This window comes from Porites lutea, chromosome 2, assembly GCF_958299795.1.
Source record: "Porites lutea chromosome 2, jaPorLute2.1, whole genome shotgun sequence".
In the NCBI taxonomy this organism is placed as follows: Eukaryota; Metazoa; Cnidaria; class Anthozoa; order Scleractinia; family Poritidae; genus Porites; species Porites lutea.
In genome coordinates this window covers 380,845-398,865 of record NC_133202.1, presented here as the reverse complement: position 1 = coordinate 398,865, position 18,021 = coordinate 380,845, and the positions used below count along the sequence as shown (strand labels likewise).

At 38.1% G+C, this 18,021-nt stretch overlaps 2 protein-coding genes across 2 annotated transcripts; one reads left to right on the top strand and one right to left on the bottom strand.

Moving 5' to 3' along the window:
- The first annotated feature begins 123 nt into the window (after window positions 1–123).
- Window positions 124–12,335, top strand: LOC140927308 (uncharacterized). The gene is made up of 9 exons (XM_073376930.1): window positions 124–242; window positions 1,424–1,603; window positions 2,479–4,655; window positions 4,885–4,951; window positions 8,598–8,666; window positions 9,745–9,807; window positions 10,239–10,502; window positions 11,213–11,343; window positions 12,000–12,335. The coding sequence occupies exons 1-9, from the start codon at window positions 156–158 to the stop codon at window positions 12,055–12,057; spliced, it is 3,096 nt and encodes a 1,031-aa protein (XP_073233031.1). The 5' UTR covers window positions 124–155; the 3' UTR covers window positions 12,058–12,335.
- Window positions 12,336–15,563: 3,228 nt separating this feature from the next.
- On the bottom strand, window positions 15,564–17,991 carry LOC140927305 (uncharacterized). Its single transcript, XM_073376926.1, has 2 exons — window positions 16,831–17,991; window positions 15,564–16,747 (listed from the first exon to the last, which is right to left on the bottom strand). The coding sequence occupies exon 1, from the start codon at window positions 17,945–17,947 to the stop codon at window positions 17,246–17,248; it is 702 nt and encodes a 233-aa protein (XP_073233027.1). The 5' UTR covers window positions 17,948–17,991; the 3' UTR covers window positions 15,564–16,747; window positions 16,831–17,245.
- Window positions 17,992–18,021: the final 30 nt, after the last annotated feature.

Sequence of the window (18,021 nt, the reverse complement as noted above, 5' to 3'; positions counted from 1 at the left end):
CCAGTTCCATGACGTGTAGGGGAAAGTGCTTGTCGCTTGGGTACTAGATTCTACAACAAACGTAGGAACGAGGCGATTAAAAATCGCAGGCGCAAATTTCTAGTCAGCGTCATGCCTGAGTATGCGCACATTATAGTTTGGCAATCGTGGAAGTAATGGCGACGGAGTCAAACACGAATGAAATCGCCGATTTTGATATAGATCAAGTTATAGATTGGGACCAGCACGATATTCCTACAAAGGTCTGTTGGGTGAACTGTTAAGTAACTTTTCCACAAGAAAAGAGAACGATTTCCCTGAAAATAAATCGGTTAAGAGTCGACCAAAGTTGAACACCCTCGCTTATACCGGGGGAAGCGTTATTTCAAGTCACTGTCCAAGGAATCCTGTGAAGTTGCCTCAGACATAACCTCATTAAAACAGGTCTTTGCAGACCTGTTTTCGAATAACGAGACCATTGGGGCAGCCCCGCTGCTGCTGGCGTGATTGAAATAGTCTCAAGCTTGCTTTTAAGCTTAATTCAAAATTCGTGGAGGAGTTCTACATACCTCAAATTACGAACGGAAAGTATACAGGCTTTCCCGGAAAATTTGCTTCTTTCGCCCTCTATATAAAAACTATAATTCGAGTTGAGGACAATGCCAGAATATTTTATCCTTTCTCGATCAAGAATTTCTTGTCGAAGTATTTACACGACGCTTTAGGGGAAGTTGGAGTCAAGGAACATATCGGAATTTGTAGGGAGTTTCGCTTAAAATATTCTAAGCCTGACTTATGTCACGGAAAGACAGCTGACTAAGCTTAACTCTCATATTGTAATACAACATAACGTTGACAGGTCTGATATCTTCGAGTACGTATTGCACGGCCAGGAATTACCTGAATTATAAATTATTTTTATACATCCTCATACTGCCTTCTAAATGCCTGATAAAAACAGTTCCTTCAGTTTCGGTTCTACAAATTTAACAAAGTGCAAGGCTTAATAACTTTTTTTATGTCACTTAACACGTTGCACATTTTCGTCTTGAATTTAAGATATTTTATTTTGAAACAATTTCTTTCCGTGAAGCCATTGTTATGACTGGCACTTCTTAGAAGGTTCAAGGCTCAACTTTTTTAACGTTTAAGTGCAATTTTCTTCCAATCTGCATGTCTGCACTGTCATGTTTTACAGGGATTGCACTGTACTTTAGCACAAAAGTTGTAACATCTCTTACTTGAGTTGGGACCACCATTTAATGAGGTCATCTTAGACACTCTAAGGTGTAGCAATTTGCAGAGCAAAGACAGCACTTTCATTTGTGAGTTATTTTAAAACCCTTCTTATTGCTTTGGCCCCAGGGGGAGCAATACTGTAAAGCGATCAGTGATCTGTAAAATGGTGGTTTGTTGCTTATTTTCTGAATGTCCTCTTAATTAGGACATAGAGTTTGACCAGCTTCAGGGTCTAGAAGTGCAAGTGAGCAATGTTGGATCATCAACATCACAAGCGTCATCAACTACCTCCCTAAACAATAGTGGCAGAGATGGTCTGGTTATTGGGAGTCAACTACTGGCTCCTCATAGGGAGACTGGGGCAGCTATTGCCAGCTTGCCGCAGGTATGTCTCCGTACACATTTTACTGAGTAATATACAAACTTCTCACTGCTTCATAATAATTAATGTTATTGTATTTGTAGAAATGTAAATTGATACAGTCGACTCTCTCTTGATGGACACCTCTATAAAACAGACACCTCTGTGAAATGGACACCTAGAGTTGGTCCCTGCCTTTGCTTATTCCCTTTATTTGACTCTTTATAAGACGGACACCTCCCTAAGACGGACACTTAGTGCCGGTCCCAAAGGTGTCCGTCTTGGAGAGAGTTGACTGTATTACTATTTTCAACCTGTACCTTTTTATTCAAAGTCCTAGATTAGATTACATAATACATAAACAATGGGAATTAAAGTGTATTACAGTAAATGTAATTAAAATATACAAAAGCTACAAGATAATAAGAAAGATACATGTACATTATTTGATAAACCATTCAGTTAAAAATGAATGAAAAACAACAATAAAAAACCCTCTGTACTTTGCCTAAGTATTAGTGAATTTAGCCTAAATTACTAAATAAGGACACAGTTTTAATGTCTTATGCTGGACAAAGGTGTTGCATTTCTACATGGCCATCCAAGCCCTGCAAACATGTAGCCATTTGTTGAGCAAAGGCAGCACCTTTATTTCTTACTGCTGCAATGGCAACTGTTTCTACAGGTCACCCTACAGGTCAAGGAAAGTTTATTTTAATTTTTTTGTGACAAACGTTTTCTACTCGTCATAATAAAGCCCTGGAGAACCAGGCTGCTGTGATTAATTACCCAATGTTAAAATGTATGAACTCTTTCAATTGTCTTGACAACTACTGAAGTTGCTTGACCTTGGAAGAATATTTTTCCACTAAATGTACTTTTTTTACCCTTTTTGCAAGGTGCCACAGTCATCAGCCATAAATCCTGTGTTCCCAGGAGACCCCAACTCTCTAATACGAGATATACGACAAGAGTATCTTCAGAATCTTGCTGCACGATCTAGAACACCACCAACTCCAACCTTTCCATCTGAAAACTTTGATTTGCCCCCGATAACTCCACCTGGATCAATGCAGGGTCATTCAACATTTGCCGTGGCACAACAGCGTGTGAGGATGCCAATAATGTCAAACCTTAATAGACCTACAACTGTACATTCTCAGCTGTCACCATTTGTACCACCCAACTTACCCCCTGTAATGAGTCAGCAACTATCATCTGAAGTGAGTAGTCCAATGGTGGAAGGCCCCAATATCGACGAACTAATTGATGAAATTGTGGAGCGTGATATGCCACAAGGTGTCAGTGAACCCATTGTATTTGCAACTCATGTTTCACAGCAGCCCAGTCCTTCTACAACTCATTCACTTTTTGCACCAAGTGCTTTACAGAAGGGGCTTACGGCAACTTCAGTTCAAGCAGCAAGCCCTGGGCAGTTAGCTGCTGCGCCAAGCAATGTTACCTGTAAAACGCAGTTGCCTATGACAGGTGTAACTGGGGGAAGTCCACTGAATGCTGCTGGAAGTCCAGGAAGTCCTTTGGCATCATCAAGAAGTCCAAGTCCCAAAGTAAAACAAGCAAACCATGCAGGGAAGGTATCTGCTCCAATACGAGCTGGAAATCAAGGTATGAGACATGCCCAATCCATAATTCAGCCTGGATCTCCACTGCAGACTACTGCTCCACAGTCAGTAGTAAAAAGTACAAGGTCATTTGTATCAACAAATTCTCAGCTTCTGAGTACTACCTCACAAATGTTACAAATGGCAGTCCCATCTGCTGTGGCAGCATCTTCTAAGGCCCAAGGTGGATCTTGTCAGCCCCGTACTGCTAGCAGCCTGAAAATAAGTATGGAATCAGCAAATCCTCAGGGTCAAACAGTTACTTTGTCCGCACCTGCGACTCAGTCAAGTTCTCAGATCCAAACACACATCATTACTGCTGCTGCTTCTAATAAGATGCCTTCACAGAATGTTGCACAAGGTCCTAATATTAGTGCAACTAGGCTTCAGTCCAGTAACAAACCTATTCAGGCCATTCCTTTGTCCAACCCAGAATTGTTGGGACAGCTTGTAAAGGCCATGGGGCAGCCAAAGGCAAAACAGCAGGGAACAACACCTAACATTCATACTGGACAACCACTCATCTGCTATGTTGTTCCTCAAAGCCCAGCATCCGGAGTTCAAAGTTCACAGGCCAAATCATCATCTCAGCCAGTTAAGATGATTCTGGTGAATCCTAATTCTCCCTTAAAATCCCCAGTTTCATTAAAACCCCAACTGCCTAAAACTGTCATTACCAACCCTTCCAGTGCCAGCTTGAATTGTAAAGCTTCGGTGGTATCTGGTTCATCTCAGCTAGCCCAGACAACATACAAAACTGCATTGGAAACAGCTGTATTAGGTCCAGCCTTTAAGGAACTACCCTTATTGGCTGAAACAGGTAATATGACATTAACAGAGGTTAAAAGTGGCAGTCTTATAGATGGAAACAATTCCACACGTTCTGTACAACTGAATACAGCTGTAGATAATAATCAAGTGCCAACTTCTGTGCCAGGACAACAACAACCATTTGAAGGAATCTTTGCCACTAATTCAAATACTAAACAGATTTCAACTGCTTTGGGATCCACACAGTCTAATAGTGTACCTTTATTACAAACTCCTTTGTCATCTGGTAGCAATGTTGTTCAAATAACTTTTGTCAATGAAGCAACAGCAATCAGTCAAGTAGTAGCTGCTTCTCCTGCAGCTACAGTAACGGCATCATCATCTGGTGGTAGCCTGCAGGGCATGGTTACAGCTTCACAGTCATTAACAGTGGCACCTGGATTACAATCCTCATCACACACTCCACTGATAAGACCTTCATTAGAGCCAGCTTCAACCCATCAACAAGACAGTGATGATGATGACGATGATGACGATAGTACTCCGTTATCCCAAGTGGCTGAAAACCTAAAGAAAGTGGGTGGTGATGAGGTGAAGAAAAAGAAGAAGAAAAAGAAAGACAAAGAGAAAGGAAGTAAACGAAAGAGAAAGGGGAAAGAAAAGGACACTCAAGGCGGAAGCAAGTTAGTGCAATAAATATCATAGTTTTAGAGACTTTATCTGAATTTTGGTAATGTCTCGAGCTATGGGTGATTAACTGATATCATTCTAGTACCTGTGCCTAGCCTTGAACATTATTTTTTTAGTTCTCTTAAAGGTGTTTTGCAGGTCTGTTACTATATTTCTACCTTAGATTGATTTTGTTTTCCTAAATTTTAGTTGTTGTGTTTTCTTTATTTTATTTTATTTTAGGCCTTTAACTGCTTATGAGTTGTTCTTCAAGGAAACCCAGGCAGCTGTAAGAACAAAAAACCCTCAGGTAAGAAGGAATCAGAAACAATGCTATAAGCTGTGCAGTTACAACCTGCATTAATATTTTGGTATGTTCAAATGACTGATTTGAACATTTCAAGTTCATTTAAATCTGCTTATACTAATTTAGAAAATCTTATACTGGTTTTCTGTTAAATAATTGACCTGGCAACACGAGGGAATAAAAATCTGTAGATTATAAAAAATGTGGCCTAAAAACCTGAGATGAGTAATATGATTTAACTGAAGATATGATCATCCCTGTGGTAATTGCAATTTAAGCAATATTATTGCAAGTTAACCTGAAAATATTTGAGACTTCAACGGAATTTGAACCCATGGGTTAACTTGCAATTGCTTAAATTGAAATTACCACTGCGATGATCATAGCTACATTTAAGTTTGGATTTCCGCAGTTCACATCATCTTCATTCAAATTAAAGTAATGTGATGTTCCTTGTCTTTGACTTGCTCACAGCTTATTATTACTTTGGCGGAGGGAAAAGTAAAGGATTCGCGACGCTCAGGAATGTATCAAAGTTGATATTTTTGGGCCAAGATTGGGCACGCAAAGTCTGTAGGTTTTCAGTTTTATTCGGCTATTTGACGAAGTGAGAGCCCAATTAGTTCGCAATATCTCAAGATCACTTCAATTTCTTTGATTTATTTTTTAACTTATTCGAGTAAGAAAGAATTATTATTTTGGCTCCCCGGGGTTTGAACCGACTCACCTGTGTGACCCATCAGATCAGAGGAGACTCTAAGTTGAGGGGTTAGCCGATTACATTACTGCGACCCAAGGTAGTTCGGGATTTGAAAAATAGCTATGAAATTATGCACTACTTTTGGGACAAGACTGGCCGCACAAGTGCGTGACTTTTCGGCTTTTTTCGGCTATTTCATGAAATGAGACGAGACTGCTTCATGATATCTTGAGATCACTTCGAGTTTAGTCTTTAATTTACTCGAGGAATAAATAGAGGATATTACATGCCTGCGCAGAGACACGAAATTTGTCCTCGAGTGTTGAAAAACATTTCACGAGTGAGCGCTCCTTTGGAACTGTTTTTTGATGAATTTAAAGATACAAAATGCTGCACAAAGACATTTTGTCTTTTTTGAGTGTTACGTGGTAAAATTGCTTTTTTGCATTGCGTGACTTTCTCGAATGTTCTCTGCATTTTTGGATTATTCATGAATAATTAATTAGAACATGTTTACATTTGAGTATGAGTCAGCAGATTTGCATCAGTTACTGAAATCATAAAATATGTTGAAAAGCTACTACTATTCGCCTGTTTAGTCTTTTCTAGAACCTTATGTCAAACGGTATACAAGTTCCAAGCGAGTTCTTTTGACAAACTAAGTTTTTTCCCACAAGCTGGAGTGCTATGTTTAGTCAAGTGTGACAAAGGTTGATTTTCAAGTTCTGTGTTTACAAGTTGGCAGAAGCCGTAAGATATCTGAAGTTCAAGTGAGAGTTTGTTATTATTGGCAGAGGCTATTTGGTTTTACTTAAGTTCAAGTCAAGTTTGTGTTGGCGGATGCTGAGTAAAGACTACGTTCCTTTGGTGTTTTAAAACTTCCTTGTGTTAATCCGACATCCCTGCGTGCTGATAGTCCTTGAATAATTATCCTCAAAACATTCGAACCGGTAACATTGAGTTTTAGCCAATTCCATGCTCAATGTAATTTGCTCCTTACCAATGCCTTAAATATCTTTAATCAGTACATGAGACTGCTATGCTGTTTTTGAAGCCTGGTGTAAGAAAAATAGAGAATTCTTTTTTCACTGTTTGTTTGGTTAGACTTGTTATTCACCACCAGTAACCTCACATTTGACTCAGGTCGAAATGTTTTGACCCAAGTCAAATTTAGAAGGATTTGTATGGAGTCATCAGAGCATAACTGGGCTAATATCTCAGAGACAATTTGCCCCAAAATGCTAGTTTTTGGCAAGTAGGCCTCTTGGATGTTGCTCGTTTCAGAATATCCTGACAAATCCCATAATTTCACAAATTAAAACCTTACTCTTACCATATTTCACTTCTCACTATTTCTCCACATTGACAGTTAATCAGTTCCACAACCACGACGCCAAAGTGTACACTCCATAGCGTCTTGTTTTGTTTTTGAATTAGCCAATCAGAGGGAGACTGGTGCTGACCTCCACAGAAGTCAGTACCAGTTAAGTTGTTGTTGCCCTTGTTGTTGTTGTTTTTATCTCAGTGGGGAAATTAGGGTCTTAATCAAGACCAGGAGGCTCCTGGCAGGACTGGGGAACTTGGTAGGACTGTGGTAACAATAAAAGAAATAATAGCCTTTCACTGATGAAATTGAAATTATCACAATCATCGTCTTACAACTCTCATCGAGAGCAAGATATTCTATCCAGTTTTTGTCAAAACTATATGCCCAAGTTTGTCCAAGGCAATGTTGGTGTCTCTGGTTAAGCATTATAATATACATGTAAGTTCAGTTTAGTTGTCCATTGCCCCTGTTTGGGCATGGTATTCCTAAAGAATTATGTCTGACATAGGCTGCGGCCGCACTTAGTGACTTAACCAAGTTATTTCCAATTAACTAATTAAAGTTAATTCGTTTAAAAAAACTGTGATTGCATCCGGGTTTTCTACAGTCTCAACCGAGTTCTAACTGGGTTATGCAAATCAAGCAAGAACAAAAGATCTTCTTAACCTGGTTAGGTTTTTTGAAACCACCTTCCAAGGAAGTTTAACACAGGTTAACTGTATCAATTAGTTGATCATCTCCGCCTACTCCTGACAATGGTCCAAATTTTGGCTTTACCATCAGAGATTCCAACCCTTTCATTTTGGCCAGAAACCTCTCATTTTTGACAAATATTTCTAGCCTTTGTTTTCGCTTAATACTCCCCCGGTTTTTGAAACTCTTCCTAGCCAAAGAAAGATAATGTTTTTGTTGTTTAACCAGTCTTTTTAGCATGATTCTTTGCCATTTTTCTGTGGTTTCTCAGCCATTTTTACCCTTTTGGCATCCAAGCATGAGCCTGCCATAATTTTGGGTGGAGTAATGCACTGATGTAATAGGGACCAATAGGCCCTAGCAACCACTGCCTGTTAAAAACTCCACTCTTTTCCACTGACTGTGATCTCAAAATGCAGGAAATGGCATCTTAGAGGCACATATCTTAAAATTTTTGTTTTTGGCGCTCGTGGACACGGCTATGCTGCTCCACAAGCCTCCCTTTTTGCAGTTGACAGTTTTGGAATGTCTGTACCATGCACACGAGCACAACAGTTTCAAAGTCAATTCTTTCGCTCCAAGTTCAGCTTTTCTTTCTTAACACAATTAGGTTAAAACTTTTAAGAAGTCAACCTCTTTTTATCATTAATACGGGGTCAAATCTTATGCGAGCATTATGAGCAAACCAAGCGAGCAAGAAAAAAAGCGTGTGACATTGAATGACTTTGTGGAAGTCTAAATTGAGTCCGGCTACTGATAAAAATTAACCTGGTTAAACTCTTTTAACCAGGTTACATTCTGAAGATGTTTTTACCAGGTTATTCAAAAACTAACCCGGTTAACTTACCAGGTGTGGCCGCAGCCATAATCTGCACTTCATGGTGTTCTTTGTTGTCGCATTTTTCAAGTTAGTGATCCGTTTTCCATAGGCACAGTTTGAGGACATCAAGAAAATTGTGGATCAGATGTGGGATACTTTAAATGAAAATCACAAAAAGGTGGGATCACCTTTACTGGTATGTGGAATTTGTCAGCAAAATAATAGGAAACCAAGCAGGCTTTTTTCTCAAGTTTTAATTGCATAAAAGAGGTCAACTCTATCCTTTACCAGAATGGTGTACTTGCATGGATTAAGATTTTTTGCCATCCATGCATTAACTAGATTGTTAGTTTATTTTGTAGTTCAAAGTAATAAGAAGCATTTTTGTCTTTGATCTTGACTCATCATGCAGATTTTGAAGCTGATTGGCTTGTGGAGTTGATTATTAGAAGCATTGTGGCTGTAATGTCTGGTGAATTTTGGTTCTCACTTATGTGTAGACAAAGTGGGGATCAATATTAGTCGTGCTTGCTTTAGCTGCAAGACTCAGGTGCAAGCATTTCTTTCCTTTTTTTTTTCTTGTGTACATGCCAAAATGGGGGCCTAGTCGTAAGCTATCCTAGCGGAGACCGTGGAAACTGAAGATAAGAATCGTGACGTGTCACAGCGCCATGCTTAAATTTATTTTGTGAAGAAAGCTTAGCAAAGATTAATGTGAAAGATGTTGAGCTTTTCTGGAATGGGTCGGGCCATGAATTCTATTGCTTGAAAGCATTAATTACTAATTTGGAGCAAGTGAATACTTCAGTGAAAATTTTGATGGTGAGGCTATAAACTGGTCGAGCATTGTAAACTTTCATTGTATGCAAATGAGTCTTGTGATGAACATGTGGTTTATTTTCAGTGATGACTGAAATGACGCACCATGTTCATCACGTGTAAGGTCACTGGCAATGATGTAATTTCTCTCGAATTGATTTTCACTTATTTATACAGTTGTTCTCAATTGTCAAATACAATATAAAAAGTAAATATCCTGAAGAATAATAGACTCTAAATAAAGTAGGGAGTGAAAAACGTTTAGCGAGGAAATCCCATTTCATGTAGAATTTATTTCCCCCCCTATTTCATATTTACCGGTGATCTCCAAGCAAGCGAGACTGAATGCTTTTTAACAGCATTCATTTTTGAAAAAAAAAGGACAACCCTGTTCGTTTGTAAAGGGTAAATTAACAATGTGGTTTCTTTTTTATCAGGGTTATCAAGAGAAGGCTCGACAACTGGAAAATCAATTCCAAGCTAAGAGGCTGACACAGCAGGTACAGTGCCAAACAGTCTACTAATTAATACGTCATTAATTACTTTAAATAATACAGTGATAATCATTATTATGAAGGAAACAATCTAGACAAGAAAATGTTAAATGTCTCTGTTAACCAATCCTAGCTGAACGCTTGCAAACTTTTCATATACCACCCAGAACTTGTTGACTTACTTTATTCGCTCTTTTTTTTTCATTTACTTAACATGATAGTGACTCTCAAGCCAAACCTGGGTTTTAAGCAATATTATTTGAGTCTTGCTTTATCACTGATTAATTTTGAATCTATATTATCATTGAGACTGTCAAGAATTCATTAATATAGTAAAGGGTATATTAAAAATCATATATTTTAGGTAATGTTATCTCAGAATGTTATGTATTGGGCAGTATAATAATTATTGGTACAATGGCAAATGCTTCTTTCAGGATGAACCAACTCTAAAACTGAAGAAAGTGGAAGTAGCAGTAGACCATGTGACTTCCCTTCCAGAATCAAGTACTGCAGCAGCTACACCCAGATCAGTGGAGGTTATTAGTGATACGGTGGCCGTGACTAATAGTAAACCATTAAGCCGCACCCCAACACAAGTAGCTATGGCTGGTAAACCAGTGGCAACTGTACCACCCATGGCAGCTGCCAAAACAACAATAAACACAAACACTCAACCAAACATTTCAGCAAAACCTAAGGTGAGTGCTGACTGATAAACTTAAGTGCCTTATCCAGTGCTATTTTAACTCTTGAATGCATGTTGTGTAGGAGGAGGTGTTTATATAATTATGTCACTGGTCATTCAGTAAGGTGTAGACACTTTTGTTGTAGATATTATTACTTGGCTCTGAACATGAGTGCTGATATCAAAACAACAATAATGTTATTATTTTACTGTTGTTGTAGATCGATAATTTGTTCCCAAAGAGTTGTGTTAAAAAAATGTAACCTTTATGACAACCAACAACATCCTCATTTTCCAACAAAAACCATGTGCTTGCAAAACTATTCATCCCATCGGTCACATTCATCTCTGTAGCAACTAATTTTCATGAACCTGGATAACACTTCTTAAATTTTAATTTTCAACTTGTCGTTTATTTTTCACCTCTTCTTGAAAATGATATTAGGATTATTATTAGCACTATTGATATCATCAGTATTAATCTGTTCCATTTCTTTTACTGTGATATTTTTTACTTCATATCTTTCAGTTAATTTAGTCAATTTAGAGGTGAAGGTCATTGTAATTAGTGAATACACTGCAAGTGAAGTCATTTAATTTATTTTTTACTTCTTTAGTGTACTTTTTTATTGATGTTCTCAAGCTCATAGTACCATAATAATGTAATAAAGAAATAATACCATAATAACATAAAATTAATATAAAGAAAACATTTCTTTACAGAAGAGTAAAGTGACTGTCAACCCAATAAGTCAGCGTATCTGTTTGTGTGATGGCTGTAACAAGCCAGCACGAACAACCAAAGAGCGTGGAACCCAGTACTGTAGTAATGAATGCATTGTCAAACACTGCAGGTATTTACATCAGGTTTTTCTCTTATGTCAGTTTGCTTTAAAAACCCTTAGGGCCTTTTTGTATAAAGTTAGCCAACAGGTTAGCAAGCTGGCTTTGTTCATACCTCAATTCCTCATAAAATGTCCATTGTGTTTCCATGAGAAGGCAGACTGGCTTACTTGCTAGGATCTTGGCTGGTCAACCCAGGATCTTGAGAAGTTAGCCAGTGCAAAAGTTTATTGAACAAGAGAAATCTTTGATAATTCTACAATTGCTGACACAATTGTTTGGGACTGTTGTTTTACCATCTTCAAAAGATAAAAGTGGGTGATAGAGAGTAAATAGTTAATAGATCTTGTACATGTATGTAAAGAGGTGCTAAGTGATCTAGAGCTTTATGGGTGAAAAGCAGAACTTTTAAAGATAACACATTCGTTAACCACCAGCCATTGAAGTTCTCTTTCATGATAAGTTGTGCAGCACAGTTTGGGACTTGTTAAAGATTTTGGATAAGGTTCTCCCCGTCACCCATGTAATAGTGAAATTATTACAACTATCAAGTCTACATGTGACAAACACATGCATAAGTGTTTTCAAATATCCAGCTAGACATGTATTATTTGTTTGTCTTATGACCGCTTAAACACCCATTTTTTCTATTTTTTTTCTATTTTAGAATGGCTTTTACTCTTTGGGTGACACAGAGAAATGAAATATCAGAAGCCAATGGCTGAGGCTGCCATCATATTCAGATGTCACTACTGATCTGTATATCTAACATTGTTTTCTTTTTTTTTCTTTTTTCCCTGTTGGATATAAAGGTCAAAGATCTCAATTGCATTATTTATTGTAAGAAAATAAACACCTTAAGAAGCCCAAAATTGTGTTAACATATACAAATATCATTAATTTTTGTGAGTTTTGGAGATTTATGATATTGTAGCCGTATGTCTCATTCTTTAGTAGCCATATTTTCCTCTTAAGTTAATAAAGTCTTCTTAAGTTCTCTGGATTTACTAGAATTTGCTAACTCCTTCAAAACTCCCCTTCCCTCTGCCCCCCTTTAGTTCCACCAATTCACTCTTCCTTCTTTTGAGATTGTTCCTTCACACAAACAGAAAAAAAAATGTATCACCACATCAAGGAAGGCAGAGTGGCTGAGTGGTTAGAGTGCTGGACTTGTAATTCGGAGACCTCAAGTTCAAGTCCTGCTCTGACCACTAGCTGGATCTGTTCACGGCACTCCTGAGTTCAAATCCTTGGCCATTCTTGCAAATAGCCAGCTGGTTTGCCTCTGGCCAGTTGGGATTCTCAACACTGTTATGTTCAATTTAAATTATTTGTTTCAGGCATTCTGCTCTGCCCCACTACCATTAGTGCTATAAATACTGCTGAGTCAATTTTAAAGAAATTGCTTGTCCAGCCGTTGTTTAAGAAGCAGCTCTCTATGTTGCTGTAAAGGCATTTGACCCAGTTTACAACACTTGGGCCGAAACCGAAGTATTGAAGAGAATTTATGATAAAAGGCCATTCAATCGTGTCAAACGCCTTTTCGAAATCAAGAAATAATAATAGCCCTGGGATATTTTTTTCTTTGGTAAAACGAATAACATAGTCTATTAATCGTATGTTCTCGCCAATAAACCTGCCTTTCATAAAGCCAGTTTGATCACAGCTGATGAGATCGGGAAGAACCTTTTTCAGCCTGTTAGCTACAGCCTTTGCTGCAATTTTGTAGTCGCAGTTGAGAAGAGTAAGCGGTCTCCAGTTTTTAATGAAATACGGCTCAGCGTCTTTCTTGGGAATGAGTTTGATTACTCCTCTTCTTTGTGTGATGGAAAGCTGACTCGTTTCGTGCGCATAATTAAGAGCATTAATCAATAAGTTTGATATGTTTGTCCAAAATACTCTATAAAATTCTGAAGGTAGCCCATCAGATCCAGGGGTTTTTCCCTGTTCCATGGTTTTCAGGGCTGCAAGGCATTCCCTTTCAGTTAGCAGGCCTTCACAGAGGGGGGGTCAGAGGGAGGGGTCAGGCAGGGGTGCCCGTTGTCTCCATATCTATTTGTTCTTTCAGTCGAAGTCTTAGCCAAGGCTTTTAAAAGAAACAGCAATATCAGAGGAATACACGTTAACCAAGAGGAAATTAAAATAAGTCAATACGCAGACGATACAACCTTAATATTGAATGGTTCACAAACGTCGCTCTCAGCTGCTCTCAACACACTTGACGATTTTGGAGAAGCCTCGGGTCTCAAACTCAACAGTAAAAAAACAGAAGCAATTTGGATCGGAACATATAGTGGAAAAACAGAAATTCTTCTTCCAGAAAGAAATTTCAGATGGCAAACAAACAAAGTAAAATCTTTAGGCGTTTGGTTTACGACAGACCCTGAAAACACTGTACTTCTAAATTATAAGGAAAAACTGGAAAAAATTAACAATATTCTAAGCAACTGGAAATACCGTAGATTAACCTTAAGTGGGAAGATCACTGTTCTGAAAAGCTTAGTAGCTTCTCAAATTGTGTACGTCTTGGCACCCTTGTGCACAAACAAAAAAATAATTAGCGAGATTAACAAGCTCTTTTACTTGTTCCTTTGGAACGGAAAGGGCGATAAAATAAAGCGAGATATTATGATTAACAATTACCCAGCAGGTGGCCTCAAAATGATTGACATACTATCTTTCAATAAAGCGCTAAAAACCACTTGGATAAAAAAGTACCTGGATACAGATAATCAGGGTAAATGGAAACTTTTTCTAGATCTTGAACTGAAAAAGTTTGAGTGTACCCTACCGTTCACAAGCAACCTTAATAAGATAGACATAGCTAATATCTTCAAAACGCAAGACAGTTTCTTAAAGGAAATTCTCCTAATCTGGTCAGAAATCAATTTTGAAGAGAGGATAACATCAGAGAGCCAGCTTTCAGAACAAGGCATATGGTACAACTCACTTGTAAGGATTAACGACAGCCCTATTTTCTTTAAAGAATGGTATCGTAAAGGCATCACAAAAGTTAAGCACTTAAGGAACAGAGAAGGAAAATTCCTCACTCCACCAGAACTTTTAAACAAATACGACATCAAGGTCCAACCCTTGGCATACTGTGGAATAATTTCTGCTCTTAAAAAGCTATGCAACACATTCAACCAAGGTGACCACACAAACGAAGGTAATAGTTACGAAAGCTTTTCGACAAAACTAATGAAAGCCCAAAAAGCAAGCAAGTTGGTGTATGACAAATTAATTACAAAGAAAAGTGCCCCCCCTACTACAAGCCAGCAAAAATGGAATCAAGACTGCAACTTAGGTCAAAACGAAATAACGTGGGGTGCGACCTACCAGCTAGCTCATAAAATCACAAAAAGCATAAAACTCAGGGAATTTCAATTTAAATTGCTGCACAGAAGAATACCAACAAACGCTTTCTTAACTAAGATAAGAGTAAAAGAAAACTCCAACTGCTCCTTTTGTAAAAAAGAACCAGAAAAACTCGTACACCTTTTCTGGTCCTGCCCCAAAACGGCGCTCTTCTGGGAGAGCATCATAACGCGATTAAAACTTTGCCAAATTATTCCCGATAGTTACTCTGCAGACATGACTGTTTCACTAGGCCTGAGATCAGACTCTTCTAAACTTCAACGCCAGATCAACTTTTGTTTTCTTATTGCCAGGCACTATATCTGGCTCTGCAAAACAAAAGAAGCTATACCTCTATTGCAAGGATTTCTCAAACACCTAAAGACAATTTACAACATACAAGCACAAGCAGAAGCAAACAATGTTCTGCCCAAACAATGGTCATTCCTACACGACATCACGTAGAAACTATCGTTTCTACCATGGCGCTATTCCCAACGCCCCCTGATATTCTCTATGTCTTTCATCCGTAGCTTATCCTGCCTCAATAACGCCAACTATCCTTAAATAAGTTTCTTCTGATGCAACTGTGTACTTGAAGCATACGAAATGTAATAATGTTTGAAAACAGTAGTATTGTTAGCAATGTAAGCAATAAGTATTGTCAGTATTGTAAGTATGGTATGAATGTTGTAAATAATGTAAGCAGTGTATACAGTGTTCAATATTGTAATTATTGGGTTAAGTAAAGCAAATAAAAAAAAAAAAAAAAAAAAAAAAAAAAAAAAAAAAAATACTGCTGAGGCTAAATAACTGACTATTACTACTTACTTTAAATCCTCAATTAAGCTCCTCTGGGGGACTTAATTATTTCAAGCACATTTGAAGGGGCCTGCTGTTTGAAACAACCAGAAGATGGTATCAATTATTCTTGATAAAGAGCTAGAATACAAAGTGTAAAAGTTCAGAAGATCAAAACAGATTCGAACTTTCAGCACATGAATAAAACCAAACCACAAGAAATAATGTTACATTCATGATTAAGTATTTATTAAGACTCGGGCTAATTTATCTGGAGTCAGAAGATTTTTAAAATTACCATTACGTGATCATTAAGGAAAAAAACTTTATCTTGTTATATGGCATGGCACATGATAGTATCATTATTATTATTACCGAAATAATCATTACAATAATTATTTATTATATACAACAGTCTGAACTCTATTATGTAGTTAAAAAGGGTCTGGAAACAATTTCCCTTAATTACTTTCAAACTTACTAACAAAGTAGTTGCTTTCACTTTTCCTCCCCAAGTTACTTTCCACTGCCTAGTTTCAAATATAGAGGGGCTGGGTATGAGTTGGTTTATTATATGATAAACAACAAGAGACCCACATAGTCATATGAAAAATTTTAGGTTTGATGTCAATCAGGCCAATGTTGAACAAGCTATTTATAAACTTGAAAATTTGTAAGACATGTATGGATTGCTGCACACATTGTTCAGACGTCTATATATTTCTTAGTAAATTTTGGAGTTTTTGAATGGCTGTATCTTGTTCAATATAGGCCTGATAAACACCAAACTTGAAATTGTTGCTAATTTCAATGTGTTCTTTCTGACTATATGGGTCCTGTGTTGTTTATCCCATAATAAATGGACTTGTACCAGCCCCTCTTGGTTTTAAACTAGGCAATTGTCTTTATCCTTTACCAGATTACTGGCCCAACGACATGTATGTATGGTCAGTATTAAATGGCCGGTAACCTCTTTACTTTTGGAAGGATTGGTTACTTTAGTTTGATCTGGTCTAGCATTGTCTGTGTCTTAGGGCCAATTTTGAGTTAACAATAGTATTTAAGTCTGGTCCCAGTTGTTCAAACTTGGATTGCACTTTCCAACAGATAAATCACAATTCTGCATACCTAACGCCTTAGCAATTGGATAGAGATTTCACCAATGGATGGAGCTATCCTCCTTTTAAAAACTAGCACCTGCTTTACAAGCTTTGATGCTGTTAACAGCAAACAAATATAGGCCATGTTCACAATGGCCTTCACAAATTAGACACGACCCCACAAGCGAAGCGTCGCTTTAAATATTATCGTGTATAAATAAAGATTATTGATTGATTGGCATCATTTTTCAATACCACTACCAAAATCCTTCAGGGTTTTGCTTACTTGTGCAAATTAAGGTTTTTGTCATTTAAACCGCACTGGGCCAGGATTACCAAATTTAAATGTGAAGGAAAATACTAAATTAATTGAATCTGGTCCTAATAGTAAAACCTCATTGTGCAAATGGCCTATTGTCAGGGTTGGCCATTTTCTTAAAATACCTTTTCAATTCAGTTTACAAAATTCATTCTCTTTTGACACAAAACTGTTAAAAGTCAACAGACAGCTGGAGACCAACACCAAGGGTTCATTGTATGTCTCAATGTTACAGAGTAAAAAAATATACTGAAGAAAGGCAGGGCCCAACTCTGTGTTAGGAACAAAGGTGTCCAACTACATTTAAACAAAAATATGTACCACTTCCATGAGCCTCTAAGGAGTTGTGAGGCTGCTGCCATTGTGAGAGTGATCTAAAGATAAGATAAATGGACAAGCTGTCTCTGCCCACTGTTCTGGTGTTCTCATGTCTGCGGCTCGTTTTCCAAAGCAAATCTGTAGCATAGGAGTGTTGATGATTCCTGGGTTTAACGGTATACAAGCCAATGGGGCTGGCAACTCAAGGGCCATTGCCTTGGAGAGCCCCTCTATAGCCCACTTGGTAGCACAATAAGGTGCCTCGTGAGGCGCCACGCTCCTTCCCCAGCCTGAACTGAAATTAACAACTATACCTTTACCTGCTTTGATCATCTCTGGAACAAAACAGCGAATCACATTTGTGGTACCTTTGATGTTAACGTCGATAACTTTGTTAAACTCTTCTGCTGGTATTTCCCACAAATTCTTGTTATTATTTATCACAGAGGCGTTGTTGAGAAGGAAAGTTGGCGGTCCAAACCGAGAAATAACATCTTGCGACCAATGCTTAACCTCTGTCTCGTCAACAATATTGACTACAGAAAACTTCTTGGGTTTGTTTCCGCTGCAAAACTCGTCGTTTAAGTGACGTATTTTTTCAGCTGATCGGGCACATCCTACCACTGTATGGCCCCTGGAAATGAACCATTTTACCATCGCAAGGCCCAGACCGGCGGAAACCCCAGTAATGGCTATAACCTCTTGTGCTTCCGACGCCATATTTTATTGCATGCGACAAAACCACCGCACCCAAGTTAACAGTTACACCCTAGGACTGTCACACCCCAGTGGTC